At 35.9% G+C, this 26,033-nt stretch overlaps 1 protein-coding gene across 2 annotated transcripts in view; it reads left to right on the forward strand.

Moving 5' to 3' along the window:
* LOC121369269 (muscle calcium channel subunit alpha-1-like) overlaps nt 1-26,033 on the forward strand; it is a 111,606-nt gene that overhangs the window by 76,233 nt on the left and 9,340 nt on the right. Inside the window, exons 31-42 of one of the 2 annotated variants that reach the window (XM_041494231.1) lie at nt 1,107-1,198; nt 1,680-1,863; nt 2,849-2,976; nt 3,366-3,462; nt 4,065-4,269; nt 9,285-9,415; nt 10,660-10,770; nt 12,821-13,125; nt 17,062-17,379; nt 18,249-18,435; nt 19,502-19,610; nt 20,504-20,554. In XM_041494231.1, coding sequence (XP_041350165.1) covers nt 1,107-1,198; nt 1,680-1,863; nt 2,849-2,976; nt 3,366-3,462; nt 4,065-4,269; nt 9,285-9,415; nt 10,660-10,770; nt 12,821-13,125; nt 17,062-17,379; nt 18,249-18,435; nt 19,502-19,610; nt 20,504-20,554 — 1,918 coding nt within the window. The remainder of the gene's footprint in view (nt 1-1,106; nt 1,199-1,679; nt 1,864-2,848; nt 2,977-3,365; nt 3,463-4,064; nt 4,270-9,284; nt 9,416-10,659; nt 10,771-12,820; nt 13,126-17,061; nt 17,380-18,248; nt 18,436-19,501; nt 19,611-20,503; nt 20,555-26,033) is intronic. The other variant, XM_041494232.1, reaches the window with a different exon arrangement.

The following is a 26,033-nucleotide window of genomic DNA, read 5'->3' on the forward strand; positions in this document are numbered from 1 at the left end:
CAAGGTAACACTTAGGAGATAACCATGGGTCTAATTCACTAAACTCTCACAACTTTGCGATCTCGCAGTGCTATGCTAAAAGACTTGCAAAGAGGATTCTTTGTTGTCTAGCAGAGCCTAACAGAGCTTTGTGAATTAGGTCCCAGATGTTGTTTTAAAGATTTTTGGGTGTTATTATCTATTTAATACCTGTAAATGTCATTTTTGACAGAAGACGTTAACCTGAGGTAAAAAAATGAAAAATTTGTGAGGATCTATTAAACATTAAATAGATAATAATAATAACACCTATAAGTCTAAAAACTCCATATGGTTATGTCCATTGTTAACTGAAATGTTTTTTCACATAACCTTCTGAATGTGTCAGATTAAAAAAAAAAGTGCCTGTCACAATCTAATTGTAGTCCCTTGAACAGTTTACTACCCACTTTCATTAGCTTTGTGGATGTTATTGTCTACAGGTATATGACATTCTATCTTTGATGCTTGGAAAGTATAACCAAACATTACAGAAGATAACATCAGTTTACAATTTGTTCTGTCTGGGAAAGTGAATGTAAAAGATATCCAATAGCCGATGAGTAATAAATCAATATGCTCCAAGTGATATTGTTTATTTATCCTATAACTTACCCATGATATCCATATCATAAACCCATGTGATAATTTACTTTATTAACCCGGTTAATAATAGTATGCAAATTTGCAAGGTCTCTAGGTAATGTGTTGGTGTGGATGGGTCATTTGCTTACAAGCCAACAAGACCCGTGTACCTGAGCGTAACGTTTTCAAAGATTTGTTTAAAATGCGTGACGTCAAACTAATCTGTGCTAATCGTGATGACGTCATATTATCGATGGTAGCGACTTCAGTACTGTGATTTACTAAAAAACTGAATTAAAATGTTATTTTAGAAGTGTTATAGGATAAATAGAATTCACTACTCGTGTTTTTTAATATGTAAAATATCAACCTCGTCTAGTTAATCGGCAAATACCAATTAACATACACTTGGTTGATATTTTCCATACTAAAAAACACTCGTGACGAATCCTCTATATATATAAATGCAAAACTGAATACCACTGAGACTGTCTCTGCTTCAGGTATTTGGTAAAATACGACTGCAAAGTGACACACAAATACACCGCAACAACAACTTCCAGACATTTCCAAATGCTGTGCTTGTATTATTCCGGTGAGTGTTTTACAGCAATATTCTTAATATTTTTATCAGTAATTCTTGTAATTAAGCCTATCTGTTTTTTGTTTTTTTGGTGGGGTTTTATTGTATTTTTTTTGGGGGGTGGGGGTTAATCTGCAGAAAGTATGACCTTATTTTTCTTGTATTAAAGATTGTAATAGTAGTTCAAACAGTTGACCAGCTATGGGGATATAATGTTTTTTAAAATTATCACCTGTAATGTAGAGTTTTAGCTACAGGGACCATAATTTAAACATTTTCCTCACCTGTATCAAGTTAGCTATGGTGACCATACTTTAAAACATTTTCTCACCTGTATTGCATATCTAGTACAGGAATTATAATTTTAAAATTTGTGTCACATGTACATAATACAGATCAGCTATGAGGACAATAATCTAAACATTTTCCTCACCTGTATTGCAGGTAAGCTACAGGAACCATAATTTTAAAACATTTCTCATCTGTATTTCAGGTCAGCCACGGGTGAGGCCTGGCAACTGATCATGTTGTCGTGCATCAACAAACCCGATGTGCTGTGCGACCTGAAGGCAGAGGTCACGGAGGCGGTGAACGGCACGCACCCCTCCCAGCACGTGTGTGGCAGTAACTTCGCCTTCATCTACTTCATCTCATTCTACATACTCTGCTCATTTCTGGTGAGAAACCTTATTATATACATCATGTACTTCATCTCATTCTACATACTCTACTCATTTCTGGTGAGAAACCTTATTATATACATCACGTACTTCATCTCATTCTACATTCTCTGCTCATTTCTGTTGAGAAACCTTATTATATACATCATGTACTTCATCTCATTCTACATACTCTACTCATTTCTGTTGAGAAACCTTATTATATACATCATCTACTACATCTCATTCTACATACTCTACTCAATTCTGGTGAGAAACCTTATTATATACATCAAGTACTTCATCTCATTCTACATACTCTACTCATTTCTGGTGAGAAACCTTATTATAGACATCACGTACTTCATCTCATTCTACATACTCTACTCATTTCTGGTGAGAAACCTTATTATATACATCACGTACTTCATCTCATTCTGCATACTCTACTCAATTCTGGTGAGAAACCTTATTATATACATCACGTACTTCATCTCATTCTACATACTCTACTCATTTCTGGTGAGAAACCTTATTATATACATCATCTACTACATCTCATTCTACATACTCTACTAATTTCTGGTGAGAAACCTTATTATAGATCTTTAGTATAGGACCTATACATCATCTATTTCATCTCATTCTACATTCTCTACTAATTTCTGGTGATAAACCTTGTTATAATGCTTTATTATAGGACCTATACATTTTTGTTTAATGTCTGTTTGCGATTATTTATATATTCACTAGTCTTTAACGCTTTCTCTCCCATTCTTGACTATAGTGAAGACGCGCAAAACTAACGTAAAAAGCCATTCCCATATCCATACATAATCAAATCTTAAGTTTAGTTTGTGTTTATGCAAAAATAATTAAAAGCAAATATCAAGACTACACCAAGAAAACTTTATGCTTTTTTGAACAACTGGGCCCTGGTCTTTAGCTGTCCAGCGTGTCGAGATGAAGATGTCCATCTGTACATGTTGTAACTCTGTTTCAGATCATCAACTTGTTTGTAGCTGTTATTATGGACAACTTTGACTACTTGACTCGAGATTGGTCTATTCTGGGTCCACACCATCTAGATGAGTTTGTCCGACTTTGGTCAGAGTATGACCCTGAAGCCAAGTGAGTAAACTGGTTATAGTTCATATTATATTTGCATATGATACATGATGTCTTGGACTGTCTATGACAGATATGTGATTTTATGTCCAATTAGTGATGTAAATGATGAGTTCAATGTATGATCCTGAACAGGAGTTGGAAACATCACTTGGAAAAATCAGGAGATTTGTTTTGCCTGTCGGACCTGCAATTATTTTACGTTTATATTAACACATTTAGTTACTCATATTTGTGATTCGGGTCCACAGGATTTATAGCTTGTCAGACCAAATATCTGGCCGGAATTTTAACCAGTTTCAACCCTTGCTGTTTATAAAAACACTCATCAGTTGATTTTAGCAGTGGAATATGTAAAAGATGATTAACTGATTGTTATATGTTTTTTTCAGGGGCAGAATAAAGCACCTGGATGTGGTGACTCTGTTGAGGAAAATCTCACCACCGCTGGGTTTTGGGAAGCTCTGTCCTCACAGAGTTGCGTGTAAGGTATGGTATTGGTATTCAGTAACACTCGTCTTCAGTTGTTTTGTTTTTATGCTGTTACTTCATTATTGATCCCCTTGGTTTTTTACTGTCCCAAACAGTTCCCCATAACTGGGATATCAAAGGCTGTGGTATATACTGACCTGTCTGTGGGACTGTATATAAAAAGATCCCTTGCAGCTAGTGGACTCGTTAGAAAAATGTACTGGATTTTTTTTAAGACTGAATGTTTGACATCAAGTAGCCAATGTTTGAAAAATCAATATACTCTAGTGGAGTTGTTAAACCAAACCAAAATTTAACTTCACTATTGAGCTTTATGTTGCTATTATTTGTCGTAATCTAGAATTTTAAGTTTTAAACCAGACTCAAATTATGAATCTAGGAATAATAGGGATCTCATCTGAGGTTCTGTAAGTCATAGGATCAATTTCCCTTGGTGGAGTTCTTTCTTGTTCCAGCCAGTGATCCACAAGTGATATAGCACTGGCTGTAGTGTGTGTTGTCCTCAGATACAGGAAAAATTAATATAAAAGATTTTAAAATAAAAATAATTACTAAATAATCATCTGTTTAAGTTAATTTTAATTCATTTTGTTTCACAGAGATTGGTCAGTATGAATATGCCGTTGAACAGTGATGGTACGGTGATGTTTAATGCCACGCTGTTTGCGCTGGTGAGGACATCACTGAAGATCAAGACTGAGGGGAACATTGACCAGGCAAACGAGGAGCTGCGGGCGGTCATCAAGAAGATCTGGAAGAGGACCAGTCCGAAACTGCTTGACCAAGTCGTCCCGCCAGCTGGCAGTAGGTTTTTTCTGGTTTTAACCCTGTGTTATCCTTCTCCCTTGAAAACAGCTCAACTCTCAGGCTGTATGCCTGGTGGAAAGTTAAATACTGTTTGGTGAGATTCTACCATAAAGGCTTTAACTTCACCGAATTGGTACAGCAAAATAATCATTCACATTGCTCGTAGATTGTATAAAAATGTCCATTCGATCAGATTGGATATAGACAGTAGTAGTGGGGTGGTAGAGGGAGCACTTACAAAACCCACAACTTTTAAGCCGAGGTGATTAGAATATGCATTGTCCCCTCCCATCTCAGTTGAAAGACAAATTAATAGCTGCCCAGTGGTTGGCTTCTTTTGATATCTACACTGAACTGTTCTTTGAATACACATCAGACTTGTTTCTTGTGTAAAGATAGAGCCATCTTGTTTTATGATTGGATGATGACGTAATGGACCACATTGTGCTACTATCTTATGCAGAGTAAAACATATATTGTGCAAAGATGAGACTTTTCACCAATACTGCACCATCTTGTGCAAATGTTTGATCATTTCTGCTGAGATGGGATAGTTCAATATCACAGGATTGGACTTGATATAGTCTTGTTATATGCTAAGATTTAGCTTGCTAAAGGAAGAATATGTCATTCCCTATTGGCTATGACATTTTGCTATTCAGATCAGTTCAGTTTAGTAGAAATTAACCTATTTATATGAAATACCAGTGTATATTTAAAAATGGTAATCACATAAAACCTACGTTCACTGTTAAAGACTTGAGAAATAATCTTAGGTACCCAGACACCATCATATTTGTTTTAGGGATAAAAAATTAAGATAATTATGTAAAACAATAACACAACATTGTTTGAAAAGTTTTTATGGTGACTGAAACCAATATGCAAGTAATGTTCTGATTGTTAAACCAAGTAAAAGTGATCTCTTATGTCTTTGTCTTTATCAAAAACAGTGGGTGGTCATTGGCTGTAAGTTCATTTGTCTTTGATACAATGTGTTGCTGTGGGTGTACAGGTTGTGGTTGAGCTGTTTTCAGGGTTGGTCACAAAGTCTGAAGGTAAAGTCAACTGGGGGTAATTTCTTTTAAAACTACATCACTGTACGATAACATTTAAAAATTTCTTCAAAGTAATTTTTAAAAACCATTATTTTTATATTTATTGTCATAACTATTTGTTAATCTTTACTTGAACTATATAAAATACAACGGTAACCATTTGGCCAAAGAGTTATGAAGAAAAAGAGGTGGAAAAAAGATAATGTTTTAAAATGGAATAAGAAATCAGTTATTAATGTTACGCTGTTTATTAGGATTGTCCATACTGCATACAACTTGTCATTAAAAAAAAAATCAGTTATTAATTTTAAGCTGTTTATTAGGATTGTCCATACTGCATACAACTTGTCATTAAAAAAAAAATCAGTTATTAATTTTAAGCTGTCATTAAAAAAAATCAGTTATTAATTTTAAGCTGTTTATTAGGATTGTCCATACTGCATACAACTTGTCAATAAGAATAGATCAGTTATTAATTTTAAGCTGTTTATTAGAATTGTCCATACTGCATACAACTTGTCGAACTTGTCATGTTTGCATGGCTTAAAGCTTCCAATAGTGGACTGTATCCGTAACACTGAATGAGCAATGTGTCGATTAATCAGTGAGGTGGACTATTGAGTATATCTCGCACGATGACTGTGCTCGCATATTGGCTGCTCATCATTGTCTGTCAACAATATATCCATGTACAGTATTACTCAGTCTCTATATCATAGTAGTCTTAATATATTGGCTTGCTAGCTGGTAGTGTCAAAATATCCAGTTGATATACATACATGTAGTCTGTTGACATTAATCCTTTAATGAAAAAAAGGTTCAGATAAGAAATATAAAACGGGTTGATTCTGAAAATAGTAATTTTACTCTTGTGATCAGAGTTTTCTGTATTTTAAAGGCATGTTGTCATGGTTACAAGGTTCATTTTGTCTCTCAGTGGAATATAAAATTAAATTACATTCACTTGAAATATCAAAAATTGTATATTGTATTGCCCAACACATTTTCACTGATCTGCTGTAAAGGAAATTCCATGTCATTATCCTTGTAACTTTCAGTTTGAAATATGTAACTTTTCTGTTGTGAAACACACAAATAAATACCTACACTCATGTTATTGTTAGCTTTTGACAATGAAAAAAACCTCTGACATAACTCAATATACACTGGTGCTTGTACCAGATATACTTTTTCCACCAATTGTTTTATTATGTTCATACCAAAATATTTAACAGATGTGATATAAGGAATATGTTACTGGTGGATATGGATACATGTAGTAAATCAACTGTTCTTGGCACTATGCCTTTACCACCACATAAAATCCCATAGATGACAATAGTAACAGTGCTATATACAGCATTTCAATAAAAAAAATACAGCCCATTGTCCTTAATGTAAACAGAAACAAATGGGTGGGTGAGTGGATTAGGGGGTGGGGTGGAGGTCTACTGCTAGTTTCAGATATAGAGCATCTTTGACTACCTTAGATAATTCTGCACAAAATTTAAAATCTTAGATTTAATAGAACAAATAATTGACAAAATCTATACAAAGGCATTAAAAAGATTTAATGTCACAGGATCGAACCACCTCGGTGGATCTGTTCAATTGATTGAGGTTTTTTATCGTTCCAGCCAGTGCACCACAACTGGTCAAAGGCTGTGGTATGTGTTTTCCTGTCTGTGGGAAAGTGCATATAAAAGATGTATATGAGAGTTCGAGATATATATATTCCAATTTTATGATGATAAATTACATCTAATATAATTATTCCCCATCAGAGATTGAAGGAAATTGATAACAAACTTTTTTTAAAGGTCTTCAGTTCCCAATTTATTTTCTGTTGAGAAGACAACTTTCAAAACTTTTTTAACTTGACAAAACATTGTCTTCCTGGATTTAGGTTGATAAGAATTGCATTTACCCAGTTTCAGAAATATCAACCAGAGAGTTTAAAGGTGCACACATTTACCCAGTTTCAGAAATATCAACCAGAGAGTTTAAAGGTGCACACATTTACCCAGTTTCAGAAATATCAACCAGAGAGTTTAAAGGTGCACACATTTACCCAGTTTCAGAAATATCAACCAGAGAGTTTAAAGGTGCACACATTTACCCAGTTTCAGAAATATCAACCAGAGAGTTTAAAGGTGCACACATTTACCCAGTTTCAGAAATATCAACCAGAGAGTTTAAAGGTGCACACATTTACCCAGTTTCAGAAATATCAACCAGAGAGTTTAAAGGTGCACACATTTGTTTTAATGCATACTCCTATTTATACATTTAAAAAACCCAACATTTTCTGGTTATATGTTCATCATCATGTTATGTTCCATTGCATACTTCAGTGTTTAAAATAATAGTAATAATAATAATTCATCTAATTAATTGATAGATGTTAAATATTTTGTATTACTATGAATGCAGTACTGTATAACTCTGTGTCAAGTTAGGTTTTCAAGATCTGGTTAGGTGGAAGACGTCAAATCGTTTTTGCAAGGTAACAAGCTGGTTTGTGGCCAGCCCTGTGTGTTACGAGTGGTTTTATTTTCCTCAATAGGATGCCTATAGTTTAGAATAGACACACCTAGATTACACCGTTTGTTTTCAAACCCTTGAACTGTGGAACATTGAACTTAATCAAACTTTATCATTAATTCCTGTTTACAAATGTGACATTAATTTTAAATAAAAAGTGGCTTAAAATACATAAATTTGCACAAGCTTGCTTAATTACAATGTGAGAATTCTGCTTTTTGCTAATTTTCTGAAAACCAAATGTGAATTTTGATTTTAATTTTTTTGCTAAGACCACGTAGAATCTGTTTATTTATTTTTATTATTAACTTTTTTTTTGCATCATGCATTTACAGTAATATTCCTGACGAAATGTGATATAATTGTGCATCTTTTGAACCAGTCAATGTACAATTTATTAATGAACCATCCAATTTATAAATATCAATAACAATACTTAAATTATTTATATATCGTTGGTTTAGCCCTACTCTTTGTCGTAAAATATTAAATATTTAATTCTAACTTGTAACATTTTGATAAAACAAAAAGAGATAATTATCTTTTTAAGATGACAAAATTATCAATTTTGGCATGTTATTTCATATTTATTACATCTGCAATGAGAAAACAAATATGAATTCTTAATTTGTTGAATTCTATTTTTTTTCAAACAGTTGTTAACTGTCTGATAATTCTAACAGTTAGAATATAAAAGCTCTTATTTGAACATATAACTGAAGTGTAAGTATCCCCACACCCTTTGTGTGATTAATGAGTCGGAGATTTTTAGGTAGTATTTGCTGTGGTTTTAAATATTTTGGCATGGTTATAGAGATTTCTTTTATAATTTTGTTGTATATTAATTTCAATAATACTTGATATTGTAAATTGAATTTGAAGTTTCAAAACTATTTTATTCTTAGCGTGCACTGTGATCCCTAGCAATTAGCATGATAATATATTCTGATGAAGTGTATAAATATTCTTATTCATTGATTATAAGCTTGCATATTATATTATAATAAGCTATTGCAAATCATATATATTGTTATTACTAATATTATTTGTTCTGCAAGCATGAGTCAAAGAGTATTTTAAAACTTTAAAATTATCAATTTATTATTAATTTAAAAATGTTTTCTGACACTTATCCTGAGATGATGGATCAAAGCATTGGCCTTGATTAAACTGTTAGATTATTTTCAATTGTAATCAGTGCTCCACAACTGGTATATCGAGGGCTGTAATATGTGCTGCATTGTCTATGGGGAATCGCTGCTAATCATTAATAGACTGGGATTACATTGGGTGTCCACTTTTTCAATGTTCAATAAATTATATCTTAAATATATCTTTTCTTGTTTAATGTTACTTGTTTTCGTTTTTTCTGTAAATGACACGACTAATGTTGAAGATCTTTGTTTACAGGAGACGATGACGTCACAGTTGGAAAATTCTATGCAACTTTTCTTATCCAAGATTATTTCCGCCGTTTTAAGAAACGTAAAGAGCAGATGCAAAAAATGCAAAAAGGTCAAGAACATACCAATGCTCTGCAGGTAGGTGCTTTATGATTTGTACTTGTATAAGGAATTACCAGAAATCTGGAGACTTTGTCATTTTAAGATTCTAACTAACATCTACAATTATCTGTGGTGTAAATTAACAGAATCCGTCATTTTAACTAACATCTACAATGATAATTGCTGTAAATTAACAGAATCTGTCATTTTAAGTAACATCTACAATGATAATTGCTGTAAATTAACAGAATCTGTCATTTTAACTAACATCTACAATGATAATTGCTGTAAATTAACAGAATCTGTCATTTTAGGATTATAACTAACATCTACAATTATCTGTGGTGTAAAAGCCCCCACCCCACCAGAAAACATTTGTATTTCTAGTAGCCAAATGTTGCATTCTAGTGTGTTTTGGGAGGCAATTTAAAGATATATGAGATATGAGCACAAATAATTTTCGATTTTTGCCACTTTTAGTTTTTAAAACATCATGCTGGCTCAAAAAGGTTTGTATGAACCCCCTCACACACACACACACACACAGGTTATCCAGAAGAGAACTAAGTTGTCAGAATTAATATTTACTCCACCAATAAATGGGATTTTTTAAATTTGCAGCTGATGAATTTGGCTAGTGCCATGAAGTTACATGTTATCACTATTAAGGGGGAAATCGGAGGCATTGTACTAGTTCTTATTGAATCATGTCAGATTACAGTTAAACCACTTAATCCCTGTTAGTAAAATGTGCTGGATCTAGGTGAGTTGGTAGAGTGCTTGCCTGAAGTGACTTGATCATAGGATCGAACCACCTCTGTGGACTTGTTCTTTCATTGGGGGTTTTCCCCATCCTAATCAATGCCTCATGACTGGTATATCAAAGGCTGTGATATGTGCTGTCCTGTTTATGAGAAACTGCATATAAAAGATCCTTTAGAAAAATGTAGCAGGTTTCCTGTAAGACTAACGTCAGAATTATCAAATGTTTTTTTTTATCCAGTAGCTTATCATTAATAAATCATTGAGCTCTAGTGGTATGGTTAAACGAAAGAAACTTTAACTCTGTTAATAAACTGAAATAATTTGCAATGGTGAATATAAATTTTGCAACAGCTATATTTTTTTTTTTTTTTTTTTTTTTTTTTTTTTTATGTTGAAAAATATGAGGAATTCCTTTGGGAACATTTGTGGCCTTCAGCTACATGTCATTGACCACCAACCCCACCCCCACCCCTAAATGTATTTTCTGGAACTGCCACTGATTTGTATTGTAATAGGCTGGCCTGCGGGCGGTGCATGATCTGGGACCTGAGATTCGACGAGCCATTTCTGGAAACTTGGATGACGATGACATTGCTGAAAAGGAAAAGGATGAACCTATGCACAGGGTAAAGTTTAGCACCCCTCTGTGTGTTGATTTAATAATGACTCTTTCATCAGTGTAGCAAAGACCACAGAGGAGATAGTATTCTGCTTCTAATGCTAGGCTCAGACTACCAACTGTCAACATTTTTCTCTCACAACTTTACTAGTCCATTTGCTAGTTTTAGCACTCTTACAACTCGATTCTCGTCGTATTTAACTCATTAGTTGTTAATCTGAGCACACCCGCTGTAAATCAGGAGTTGGGGTGAATTTACAATGCAATCGTCAGGTTGGCCAACTGTGTATTGACAGTTAACAGTTTGAACCTAGCATTAGTTTTTATTATCCTTATACTGGAAAGAATTTTTTTTGAGCCCGTTTTCACATATGTAGAGTATTTCCTTGAAAATGATTAAAAAGTAGCTAATTTAAAAACAGTTTTATTAGTCAGATACTAACTGCTGCAGCCATTAGTATGAAAATGAGCAAATGGCTAATTTGGCAATGGACATGATGAGGCCTGGTCTGTAGTACAGTCGGTTCCTCATATTATTTGCATAGCCTTTGAACTGCTATAAGATTATAAAAATAATAATTCACCAGATTTAAAATTATTGTTATATTGTTCAAAGTTTAAACTGGTGTTTGCTAAACATATAAATTGCCAAATATGAACTTGGTCAAATAAAATAAACTTATTAAATTTAGCTATCTATTTTAGGCAAAATTTGCCAAATTAACTAATAGTGTTTTTGTTTTCCAGCATATACCCTGACAATTAATGCATGTTTATTTTTTAAAGCTAGGGTACTGTATATTGCCATGTATTAGTCGACTCCTTGGATAAGCCAACCTCTTAGTTTGACCCTAAATATCTAGTACAAAATCATCGGCCTTGTGTATAAGCTGAAGTCATCATTTGTCCAACTGTATGTTGTATCGATTTCAATAATACTGTCAACAAATAGACTTGTGCTTTTCTTGTTCATTATATTTGTTTTCCCTTTAATTATTACAAACACGGTAATTGCGATCGCATTCAATGTGGCAATGCTAACATCTACCATGCCATGAAAAATAATTTAGAACTGATAAAGCATAACAGAAAAATAAATAATTCTAGCTGTAACAACATATCACTGCACACAAGTAACTAATTTATTCACTGGACAGCAAAAAGTAAAATCATTGAGGCATGTTTAATCCCCCACCACACACACAAAAACAAAAGATCATGCAGTCCGTGACTGCAGTTCACTGTATATAGTATGGTCATGTGACAATAGTGGGAGTAATTATCGTCCTGAAATTCATGTTATGTTTTTTCAGTCGGTAATGTTAATAATGAGCTTAATTTATTTATGGCATTACTTTACAGTTTAATGCACCCTCCCAACAAAACAATAATATTAGAAATATAATACTTGTTAGAAGAAAAAACACCATTTTGTATCTTAAATTTGCTATATGAAAGACTCAAACAAAGATGGTGGACAGTTGGAAAGAATACGTTTTTACCATTGAAATGACAATAAAACAAGTAATTTTTTATTATTATTCATCAAACTTATAATGCATTCAAGAACAAAAAACTGCATAATATTGCATGATGGGGTGTTTTATTTATACCATGCTCAAATTATTGTTACATAATCTGTGAAAGGCTAAGCGTCTGATCAAAATTTATAAATCACGGTCGGGAGTATTTTCGATCGGAATTTTATACTCCAATTTGTTGCCTCCGTGTATAATCTGACTCTCTTCTTTTGGAAAGTATTTCTAGACTTCAAAAGTCGGCTAATACACAGCAATATACGGTATGTCTTTGTCTTAAATCTAGTTAGATCTTCTTTAAACCTCAGTTGTTTTTCCACATAGCAGATTTAATTTCATTGGAAGTGCTGAAAAACTGTTTTCATTTAAGTCTGGTAGAGCAGTTATACCTGTTAAAATATAATTTCTGGCTTTATTTTTAAATGGGTTTCCATTCCCAATTTTAATTTGTGCTGGATTTCTTTTACACCAAATGTAATTTAAAACATGGATTTTTTATCAGTGTTATTGTTTTTACAGAGAAACCACTCACTGTTTGGAAGTATTGTCAGTGCTGTAACTGGCTACACACGACCGTTCTTGAATCACACCCAGTCGCTGCATGGGAACTCCACCCAGACTCAGAAGGTCGCCCCCGTCAACAACTGGAATGCCATTCAGACAAAACTGTTGAAGGAGCATTCTCTGAACGGGAAGATTGGCACGGCAGCATCATGTAACCACCTCAACATCGACAGCCATGTGGTGATGAACCACACCCCTTCACCCCGTCCATCTCTGAACATACCACTAGACACAGACACTCGCAGGTCAAATAATGCCAGGTTAGTGATTTGAACCACACTCAGTTACCCCATCCATCTCTGAACATACCACTAGACACGGACACTCGCAGGTCAAGTAATGCCAGGTTAGTGATTTGAACCACACTCAGTTACCCCATCCATCTCTGAACATACCACTAGACACGGACACTCGCAGGTCAAGTAATGCCAGGTTAGTGATTTGAACCACACTCAGTTACCCCATCCATCTCTGAACATACCACTAGACACAGACACTCGCAGGTCAAGTAATGCCAGGTTAGTGATTTGAACCGCACCCCAACCATCTCTGAACATCCCACTAGACACGGACACTTGCAGGTCAAGTAATGCCAGGTTAGTGATTTGAACCACACTCAGTTACCCCATCCATCTCTGAACATACCACTAGACACGGACACTCGCAGGTCAAGTAATGCCAGGTTAGTGATTTGAACCACACTCAGTTACCCCATCCATCTCTGAACATACCACTAGACACAGACACTCGCAGGTCAAGTAATGCCAGGTTAGTGATTTGAACCACACTCAGTTACCCCATCCATCTCTGAACATCCCACTAGACACGGACACTCGCAGGTCAAGTAATGCCAGGTTAGTGATTTGAACCACACTCAGTTACCCCATCCATCTCTGAACATACCACTAGACACGGACACTCGCAGGTCAAGTAATGCCAGGTTAGTGATTTGAACCACACTCAGTTACCCCATCCATCTCTGAACATACCACTAGACACGGACACTCGCAGGTCAAGTAATGCCAGGTTAGTGATTTGAACCACACTCAGTTACCCCATCCATCTCTGAACATACCACTAGACACGGACACTCGCAGGTCAAGTAATGCCAGGTTAGTGATTTGAACCACACTCAGTTACCCCATCCATCTCTGAACATCCCACTAGACACGGACACTTGCAGGTCAAGTAATGCCAGGTTAGTGATTTGAACCACACTCAGTTACCCCATCCATCTCTGAACATACCACTAGACACGGACACTCGCAGGTCAAGTAATGCCAGGTTAGTGATTTGAACCACACTCAGTTACCCCATCCATCTCTGAACATCCACTAGACACGGACACTCGCAGGTCAAGTAATGCCATAGTGATTTGAACCACACTCAGTTACCCCATCCATCTCTGAACATACCACTAGACACTCAGGTCAAGTAATGCCAGGTCCACACTCAGTTACCCCATCCATCTCTGAACATCCCACTAGACACGGACACTTCAAGTAATGCCAGGTTAGTGATTTGAACCACACTCAGTTACCCCATCCATCTCTGAACATCCCACTAGACACGGACACTTAGGTCAAGTAATGCCAGGTTAGTGATTTGAACCACACTCCATCCATCTCTGAACATACCACTAGACACGGACACTCGCAGGTCAAGTAATGCCAGGTTAGTGATTTGAACCACACTCAGTTACCCCATCCATCTCTGAACATACCACTAGACACGGACACTCGCAGGTCAAGTAATGCCAGGTTAGTGATTTGAACCACACTCAGTTACCCCATCCATCTCTGAACATCCCACTAGACACGGACACTTGCAGGTCAAGTAATGCCAGGTTAGTGATTTGAACCACACTCAGTTACCCCATCCATCTCTGAACATACCACTAGACACGGACACTTGCAGGTCAAGTAATTCCAGGTTAGTGATTTGAACCACACTCAGTTACCCCATCCATCTCTGAACATACCACTAGACACGGACACTTGCAGGTCAAGTAATGCCAGGTTAGTGATTTGAACCACACTCAGTTACCCCATCCATCTCTGAACATCCCACTAGACACGGACACTCGCAGGTCAAGTAATTCCAGGTGAGTGATTTGAACCACACTCAGTTACCCCATCCATCTCTGAACATCCCACTAGACACGGACACTTGCAGGTCAAGTAATTCCAGGTTAGTGATTTGAACCACACTCAGTTACCCCATCCATCTCTGAACATCCCACTAGACACGGACACTCGCAGGTCAAGTAATGCCAGGTTAGTGATTTGAACCACACTCAGTTACCCCATCCATCTCTGAACATACCACTAGACACGGACACTCGCAGGTCAAATAATGCCAGGTTAGTGATTTGAACCGCACCCCAACCATCTCTGAACATCCCACTAGACACGGGACACTTGCAGGTCAAGTAATGCCAGGTTAGTGATTTGAACCACACTCAGTTACCCCATCCATCTCTGAACATACCACTAGACACGGACACTCGCAGGTCAAGTAATGCCAGGTTAGTGATTTGAACCACACTCAGTTACCCCATCCATCTCTGAACATACCACTAGACACGGACACTCGCAGGTCAAGTAATGCCAGGTTAGTGATTTGAACCACACTCAGTTACCCCATCCATCTCTGAACATCCCACTAGACACGGACACTTGCAGGTCAAGTAATGCCAGGTTAGTGATTTGAACCACACTCAGTTACCCCATCCATCTCTGAACATCCCACTAGACACGGACACTCGCAGGTCAAGTAATGCCAGGTTAGTGATTTGAACCACACTCAGTTACCCCATCCATCTCTGAACATCACGGACACTCGCAGGTCAAGTAATGCCAGGTTAGTGATTTGAACCGCACCCCAACCATCTCTGAACATCCCACTAGACACGGGACACTGGCAGGTCAAGTAATGCCAGGTTAGTGATTTGAACCACACTCAGTTACCCCATCCATCTCTGAACATACCACTAGACACGGACACTCGCAGGTCAAGTAATGCCAGGTTAGTGATTTGAACCACACTCAGTTACCCCATCCATCTCTGAACATCCCACTAGACACGGACACTTGCAGGTCAAGTAATGCCAGGTTAGTGATTTGAACCACACTCAGTTACCCCATCCATCTCTGAACATCCCACTAGATACGGACACTTGCAGGTCAAGTAATTCCAGGTTAGTGATTTGAACCACACTCAGTTACCCCATCCATCTCTGAACATCCCACTAGACACGGACACTTGCAGGTCAAGTAATTCCAGGTTAGTGATTTGAACCACACTCAGTTACCCCATCCATCTCTGAACATCCCACTAGACACGGACACTCGCAGGTCAAGTAATTCCAGGTTAGTGATTTGAACCACACTCAGTTACCCCATCCATCTCTGAACATCCCACTAGACACGGACACTCGCAGGTCAAGTAATTCCAGGTTAGTGATTTGAACCACACTCAGTTACCCCATCCATCTCTGAACATCCCACTAGACACGGACACTCGCAGGTCAAGTAATTCCAGGTTAGTGATTTGAACCACACTCAGTTACCCCATCCATCTCTGAACATCCCACTAGACACGGACACTCGCAGGTCAAGTAATTCCAGGTTAGTGATTTGAACCACACTCAGTTACCCCATCCATCTCTGAACATACCACTAGACACGGACACTTGCAGGTCAAGTAATTCCAGGTGAGTGATTTGAACCCACTCAGTTACTCCATCCATCTCTGAACATCCCACTAGACACAGACACTCGCAGGTCAAGTAATGCCAGGTTAGTGATTTGAACCACACCCCTTAACCCCGTCCATCTATAATAAGATAAGAGTAGCATGGGTTTTTCAACTTTTGAACCAACGTTCCAGAATTATATATCATGAATTATTTTAGCTATTAAGTCCACGTTTTAGACCTTCTTACTGTATGAACGATCATTTTGTTTGTGAATACCTATGTAGTTTTATTAGACAAAACTGAATTACCATCCATCAGTGAAGGATCAGGCAATGTTTTGTCATACAACCAACAGAAGGTACACTGTTACCATAGATTAGGTGGTCAATAAAACCCCTCTCCTGCGATGAAATTAAGGTGGGCACACAAACGTGATCGCACACTTTAGATATTAAGGATTGTAGATAACTTCATTACTGTATTGTGTCTCTTTCAGTGACAAGTCACTAGACCAAGGCGAGGAAGAGGAGGAGGAGGAGTCTGGAAGTTCGGAGGAGGGTGAGGAGGAGGAGGAGGAAGAAGGGGAAGAGGAAGTACCTGTGGAGGTAGGAGAAGAGGTTGTGGAGGAGGTTGAGGAAGAGGAGGAGGAGGAAGATGATGAAGAGGAAGAAGAGGATGAGGATGATGACACGACACAGGACAGCAAGTCGTCTCCCTCTGTCCCACCTCCTCTGGTCATCGGGGATCACACCGTCTCCAACAACAGACACATCAGCCCCTCGTCCAAGAGACATGGCATCTACATTTACAGAGAGTCAGTAGCTTTCTTCTGGGATGTCATTTTTCAGTGTTTTATCTAATTTAAGCTTTTTTGTGTGAAATGATTTTCAGAAAGTTATCCAAATTTGATCTGAAATGCTGAAGAATGACTTTTATTTAGCTGTGTTATGGAGCTTTCAGTTTTATAAAGATCATTACAGATTTTATTTTAAGTGGGTATTCTATACCTGGGGTGTTTTCTTACAGATTAGATGAGTCCTAGTTCACTATGAAAATGTTAAATGGTAGCATTTTCTAGTTTTATACAATTAGTGCTTGCCCAGCATGGCCATCCATATCAAGGATATTCTTTTACAGCAATATACATCATAAACACTAAACCATTTTGTGGCAGTTCAGGTTTCTGTGCATGATGTTGATTGCACCAAAGTTTACCACCAGACCCCATGTTTATAACAGGTCTGACTTCAGTCTTATAAAGTCTTGAGACTTAAATGTCATGGCAATGAATACAAATTACATGCACATGACTTCATTAACGATTTGAGTTTAGACTTTTTAAGTTTTATAAGTATAGGCCCTGGATTAGAGTTTGGATTAAGGGTTAAAGTTTGGCCTAAAATTAGGATTAGGATTATGATCTTCAGAGTAGCGAATCTACTGAATATAGTCATGCCACCATCACTTAACTTATGTATGAGTTTGATAAGCTTCTATTATTGTTTTCACCATTGTCATCAGTGACAACTTTGCTGTTTAAAAAGTAAATATATTTTTCAATTTTTTCACAAGAGAACTGATTGTGAAAATTAAATATATATTGTTGGGTTTTATTCAGTTTTTGACAAGGGAACTGATTTTGAACGGGTTGTTTACAAGTTAAACATATTTTGTGTTTTCCAGTCTTCCACAAGAGGACAGTGATTTTGAACGGGAGCAGACTCCACCAACCCCACCTCCGCGAAAACTGAGTCGACGTGGCCATGCATTCCGATTGGCCTGTATCGGCAAACAGGACAGCGATGAAAATCCTTTAATGAGAAAAAGGGCGGAGCCCTTGCGTGTCACTCAGAATCAGGTCACTCCAAAGGTAATAACAATTGTTGGGTCAGTTGTCCAGTCTCTGTTAACTGGGGCATCAAAGGCCAGCTGTAGCCTGCTGTCATGTCTGTGGGAAAGGGCAAGCCCTATGTAAAAGAATGCTTGCAGTTTTTCAGAAGAAGTAGGCAGATGTATGTACCGGAATTTGTGCAGGAGAGTGGGTTTAGACTCTGTAAAGCAAAGTTCGAAGTGGGTCGGGTCATGTGCTCGTGGAAAATATATTTTAAAAAAAGAAGATTTGCTTGGGTGGGAAGGTCTACCCCCAAATCCTTCTGTACATGCCTGAGCCATAGTTTAAGATGTGCTGGGGTTTCATTAAACAAATCTTTTCTTTCTTTTGTGATTTAAAATAGCCATAGTTTTCATTAGTGCTGAGGTTTTATTGTCCTAAGTATCAGTATAAATTGTTATTATTGATCCCATACCAGTCCAACTGGAAGGGACTATAGGTTTTGTCTCTATCCATAAGTCTAACATTTAGTTGTCCAGACTTATCTTCATGCAATGCCTCAAGTGTTGAAAATTTGTGTATAGCTTTATCGTGTATAGTTAAGATCAAGTTTGACTTTATAGGGATTTACTTTATCGTGTATAGTTACAGATCAAGTTTGACTTTATAGGGATTTACTTTATCGTGTATAGTTAAGATCAAGTTTGACTTTATAGGGATTTACTTTATCTTGTATAGTTACAGATCAAGTTTGACTTTATAGGGATTTACTTTATCGTGTATAGTTACAGATCAAGTTTGACTTTCATAGGGATTTACTTTATCGTGTATAGTTACAGATCAAGTTTGACTTTCATAGGGATTTACCTTATATTTGACAGAGTTATGGCCCTTAAACTTTGGAGACATGAAAAATTGTTGGGCCATGTTGGGCAAGCAAAGTTTTAAGTGGGTCTGGTCATGCTCCACTGGAAAATCCATTGTAAAAAGAAATCTTGGAGCAAGGGATAGTTTGATCCTCAAACTCCCCCACCGTATTACACACATGCCTGGGTAGAGGACGTGTATTATGTAGCAGTACTCTCAGAATGCTTGTCGTTTTCAGGCAATGACTATAGCGCGGATGCCCCCAGAAGATCTTCCACCATCTATTCAGTACCCGAACGCCACCGGAGCGCCTCCATCACCTGCCCGCACGCAGCATCTCCTTGCAGGTGGGTTCTAATCTCTAATCTCTTACTGTTAACATCACTCATTTCTTTAACTCTTTCTATTGTTCATATCTTTCTTAATGGAACAAAGTTATTTTTATACGGTAAATTATACTCAATTAGCTTGTTAAAAATAATTATTTTAGCTTGTTTTTTTCCATCTTCATATTTATCACTTTTTAAAATCTCTTTTATCTGTCTGTATATTCTTGTTTGGGATTTTTATGTGTTATTTTCCATTGAAAACAAAGGACTGCATGACCCTTTTCTCTTGTCACAGTTAATGTCTCCTTTGTCAGACAGTCCCAGTCTTATATTAAAAATAACAGTAAACCATCCATATCCAATTTTATCCTCAGTCTCTGTGTGTTTAGCATAGCCTGAACCAGCTAATGCATGACCTAGCAGTTCTATTAATGTAGCTATTATCTCAGTCCATCTGTCTGTCTGTCTTTTCTTACTGTCCACTTTCAACAGGTGGCTGGAAAATATTAAACATTTGTACACACAAGTCGACAGGATTGTTGTTAATTGAGGAAGTCGACTGTTTTGATAGGGGACACTTTCTTCTTTTTCGTTGAAAATATATGTTAAAAGTTGAAGGAATAATATAAATTTCAGTATAAACTTTGGAATATTGTCTAATCTCTGCTGTTGTTAATATTTATCAGATTGTTTCACCTAAAGAAATGCAGCCTTATTCCACTAAATTAACGTTGATACCTGTAACCAATTCTCTTTTCAAATAAAGGTTTTTAAATTTATTTATGTATGTATGTATCATATGCATGTTATTTTGTGTGAAAATATTTATTCATTTCGTTGTCTTTTTTTGTATTTGAATGGTCAATTAGAATGTTCATATTCGTGACTTTTTTTATGTTTTGTATGGATAGGTGGTAAAATTCGGAATTTTTTCTCTGCCTGGCGAAAAGGCAAACGGAGAGGTATGTTTGACGGTAGAGTGCATGGGTTCATCGGTAGATGTCTGTATTTTTAGTTGACTGCGTTGTGTTCTGTTTCTCTTTCTAGTCTGTGTTTGTAAAACAAGGTAATGTTCGTGGAAGTGCACTGGCATAACCCACACGTTATACGATTAGCGACACAAGTTTAGTTAACAAACGGGTACATGTTGATTGTTCTTAGGATGTTAACAGGATTTACAAATTAATTAACTTTTTTAAAAGTCCCAACCCCCCCAAAACAAAATATTGAAATATTGCTGAATATACTTGTTAAAGAGCACAACAAACCTTTTAAGGCCTGATATTTCTTATTTTATGTTTTACTGTCTAATTCTGACACAAAACAATGTTGGGAATTGGAATAAAATTAAAATTAAAATACCAGAAAATTGCAGTGTCACATAATATAAAAGTTGAAATAATTTATACTCCCTGTGTAACGTTACTTACAGTGAAAACCGTAAAGTTTAAGTTTGTTTTGTTTAGCACTAGAGCACATTGATTTATTAAACATTGGCTAATGGATGTCAAACATTTGGTAATTTGTACATATAATCTTAGATAGGATACCAGTTATACTTTTCCATTAGTAGCAAGGGATCTTTTATATGCACCACCCCACAGGCAGGATAGCACATACCACAGTCGTTGATATAACAATCGTGGTGCACTGGCTGGAACGAGAAATAGCCCAATGTGCCCATCAATGGGGGTCAATACCAAACTGACCGCGCATCAAGCGAGTGCTTTACCATTGGGCTACGTCCAGCCCCTAGTGAAAACCGTGTCCAAAGAATGCTAACTTGTTAAAGTGTATGTAACGTGCAGTCATGGGCATACGACCCGGAGGGCAGGGGGGGCATGCGCCCCCCCCCCCCCCCCTAATTCGGGCAAAACAGTGGGGAAAATGCGGGTAGTTTTTATCTGGGTAACATTTCGGGCAAATCAACCCCTCCAGCCCCCTAAATCAAAGAGTCCCCATACGCCCATGCGTGCAGTTGATAAAATTAATGGTATCGACAGCAATAAAAACTTGGCACCTTTTTCAAATTTATTTTTATTTTAAATCAAGAAAATTCCATGTCGGCGGTCCTGAAAACATAGAATGGAATATGTTGTGGCCAAAATAAATCAAATAAATTCAAATTGTCATTCCCTTCAACCTCAAGGGATAAAAGCCTGCTCTCAATTTGTTTTATTACAATATTACACACACACAAAAATTTGAGGTATTTTCAGCGTCATGAAAATAAAACGTGAAATTTCAGCCCAGCATTTATTTTGAAAAGCATTTTGGATGAAAATCTATTATATATTTTATTATTTGTGTTCAGCTCCATTTCTCAAACTATAACTCTTAAATCTATCATGTTTGAATTTCTTTTTCTTTTCTTTTTTAATTTCAATCAAATATTTTATAAAATGTGCTACAAAATTTATAAATTATAGTCCGTCCCACCTTGAACGCCTTGTTTTCATTCTATGAAATTTACTGCAACGTATTTATTTCTGAGCAAATTGTTTTCTAAATTAGATACAAAAATAGTCTCTCTCTCTTTTTTTTATTTTTTTTTTTTTTCAAAACCTTTTACTTTACTTCTTATGTGGAACAAAACTGAAATTATTTACAAAAACCTAATTTTTTGGTAGGAGGATGGGACTGACTATAGATTAATCATGACTTTTATTCTCTGTATGACTTTGTAATATGTTTTACATTTCTAGTTCATCACTTTCTAACCCATATTTATAGATGTTGTAGCTTCACAACTTACTAAAACCACATTTATACAATATTCTACATTGTATCTTTAAGTTAACATTTTTTATTGTATTTGTTGTATTTTACATTGTAGTTCCATCACTTAGTATTGCATTCTAGCTATTACTGGTTTTTCTGAATCTTCATACAATGTTCTACACTGTATCTTAATCTTGTTAACTTGTATCTGTAGTGTTTTACATTGTAGTTCCATCACTTAGTATTGCATTCTAGCTATCACTGTTTTTCTGAATCTTCATACAATGTTCTATCCTGTATCTTAACCTTTTAACTTGTATCTGTAGTGTTTTACACTGTAGTTTCATCACTTTTTATCTGTTTGTATAGACAGTTTACTGACCAGTGACATCAAAGTACTGTGCGCGGCCATGTTTAGAATCATGTGATCGGTCCGCCATTAAGGGAGTGAAACTTGCACAATAATAACATGTGAAGGCATTGCATCTGGATGCATTTTCAGTATTTATTACCTTCTTAGAACATTTTCTGAAAGCAAAACCAGTATGTCGGATAATACAACCTCATTTAAAGATTATATATTCATATCAAAGTTGGTGGAAGTGTGTTAATAATTAAAAACGTAATAATAAAGCAGGTATATACACGTGAATACAAAAGCATAACGAAAAATTTAAACTTATGCAAGCAAATATAATTTCCCTGGACACCTGTATAGCCTAATATATTGAACTTTAAAACAGTATTTTAGCCTCTGCGGACCCCCCCCCCCCCCCCCCCCCCCACACACACCCAGTCTATGCTCCTGTTTTATTTATACTATTCTTGGGCATCACCAGTAAGTGTCAAAGGGGTTCGTTTTGTAATTAACTAGTATATAGAACATTTAATGACTAATCAGAGGCGCGTTTTCAGGGTAATTTAGTGTTTAATATTGTGGATGATTAATTTAATTTTAAAAAATGTCCTAGAAACAAACAAAAAAATTATTTAACAAATATTTATAATAATCAAATAATAACAAATAAATAAATAAATTAATTAATTAATAAATTAAAATATATTAAAATATAAATATAAATAATAATAATAATAATAATAATTAAAAAATATGACGAAGTGGGTGGGTGTGCGATGTTTGGTGTGGCCTGCATGCGTATTACGTCAGTAAATTATTTATTTATCAGTTTATTTGCACACATTTAACACCATAACTCACATTTGAAAAAATAATAATAAATTAAAAATAAGAGAGCAATATTTGGAAGCGTAAACTGCGTCCCACTTCAACCCCATTTGATCAAATCAGGAATATCCCAGAGATAATAATAGTGTAACCAGTTCGGGGTGGTGTGGGTTACGTGGTAGCGTTGCCTTGACCAGATATATTTCTAAGTGCAACTACTAGTTGATCAAAGGCTCCACACACCGATCGGCCAGATATTTATACAATAGATAAGCTTTGCATGTCAACAGACAATTATCTTTGTTGACATAAATAACGCAATACTAAAAAGAGCAAGATCAACAAATGATATAAATAACACTAGATTTATTCACATACATACATTTGTATTCTTCTCTGTGTGACGTAAAGGTGCCCGAGACGAATTTATAATTAAACTAGACGGGAGATAAGTCTAATTATTTAAGATATTAATTTATGTAATCATTTTCAGTTAGATAATATTCCTATATGTCTTGTACAACTAATTTTCAACTTAGTAAGACTGATTTGTGTAGTTGTGATCTAAAATTAAATCAAGATTTGAAAACACTTATGTACCAGTCAATGCCGAAAACAGAACTCCTTGATGTCTGCTTTGACGGTTAGTTCAAAAAGTACAATATTATTTATTAATTTCCAACAGGATTACTTTTATTTTATAAAAGTAATCATTCTAAATAAAGGAAAGGTATTATTTTATTATTAATTTAATTTAACTTATAAAGGACAATACACACAACTGGTCACTTCCGGTTCGTTTACACACACAACCGGAGTTTGCCAATTGAGTGTTTACTTATTAACTTTTATAATAGACATGATGAACATTTTAGCCAGGATGTCTCAAATAGTAATAGCTAAATATTAACATCTAGATCTAAGTCAGTCTTTCTTTTTTAGAATTTTAAACCACGTTTTCTACAAACGTACATAACTGAAATATTTATTTATTTCTATATTTTATGATGTATTCAGTAAAGTTTAAATTATTAAATTTTACTTGTGCGTGTTTAATTTATTCGCTATGCGTTTGTATTGGTGTGTATAGGTGTTTTTATTATTTATGTTTTTAATCATTCACAGGTTTCCACCGACACTGACATGAATATACAATCTTTAAATGAGGTTGAATTATCCGAGAGACTGGTTTTGCTTTTAAAAAACGTTCCAAGAAAGTCATAAATACCGAAATTGCACCCAGATACAATGCCATCACATGTTATTGTTGCGTGAATTTCACTCCCTTAATGGCGACCGTACGGTTACGCCATCTATTGACAACGTCATAAACTGCTGGGCGATAATCAGAAAAACCCGTCTATAATGTTCACAGCTTTCTGAATCTTACTTTAAATAATGTAGACATTTTTATACTATGTTTAGCTTAATTATTTCTGAATGGTATTAATGTTTTTTGCTTTACCATTTGTAATAGTTATAGCATGGTTTTGACTCGTTAATTAAATTTTGACAGTGGCCTGAGTGGAATGGCAACTGTTTAAATACAGTTAACGAATCAAAACCGTACTATAGCTGTTTTGTACCATGGCTGACAAACCTCTCTTACAAAAGTTTGTTTTGTTTAACAACACCATTAGAGCACATTGATCTATTACAAAATCACACTTCTCACAGTAACATTTGACAGTCACAGGCGTAGAGTGGGTTGCCAGCGTCCAGCGCCCGGGGCAAGGCAAGTATTGCACCCCCTAACCAGTGGACTGTTAGCACTCCCCGAGTCCCTTCCACCAGTCCACTGGTCATAGTATAAAATTGCATCCCTCTTATGTCAACTGATGCCATAGAACTACAAATAAAATGTGTTTAGTGCGTCGTTATATAAATAATTTCCTTCCCTCTTATGTCAGTGACCAGTTCATTGTGTCAGCTATGTCTTGACCGTGACTGATAATATCGTAAAACAGATTTGGTAGATTTGTTTCTTTATTTATAACCCAAAAAACAACAACATAATTATAGATTTGTTCTTAATTTGGGATGAGGAGAGCAAATGCCTCCCCTCCTCCTGGTTCCTATGAGCCTACAATTACAATTGATCCATACCTTCAACAAATGCTTCTTAATTAACCAAGGTACATTTGCAAATTAAAATAATCCAGGTTAAATTTTAGCTCTGCAGTTTAGCATTGTGTAGATGCTTAACCTGGGATAACCTGCATTGGATGTAGGACAAGATGTCAAAATGTCAGTGGATAAAATGTCAACAGTTATAATATCAACTACATGTACATGTATTAAAATATGACCGCTTTCAGATTATACATTTGTATAAAAAAAAAAAAAAAAAAGAAGAGAAAAATGTCTAGTGTATAACCTTCCATTTGTCCAATCAAATACCTGCTTGCATACATTAGACAGCACTAAACGATGTTACATGTATTTGATTTTCTCAATAAGGGAACTACACAGTGCTTGCTTTGTTTTTTAAATGCCAGGAACTAATTTTTAATCAATGATATGCTGGCTAATGA

Source organism: Gigantopelta aegis, chromosome 3 (genome assembly GCF_016097555.1).
Source record: "Gigantopelta aegis isolate Gae_Host chromosome 3, Gae_host_genome, whole genome shotgun sequence".
NCBI lineage: Eukaryota > Metazoa > Mollusca > Gastropoda > Neomphalida > Peltospiridae > Gigantopelta > Gigantopelta aegis.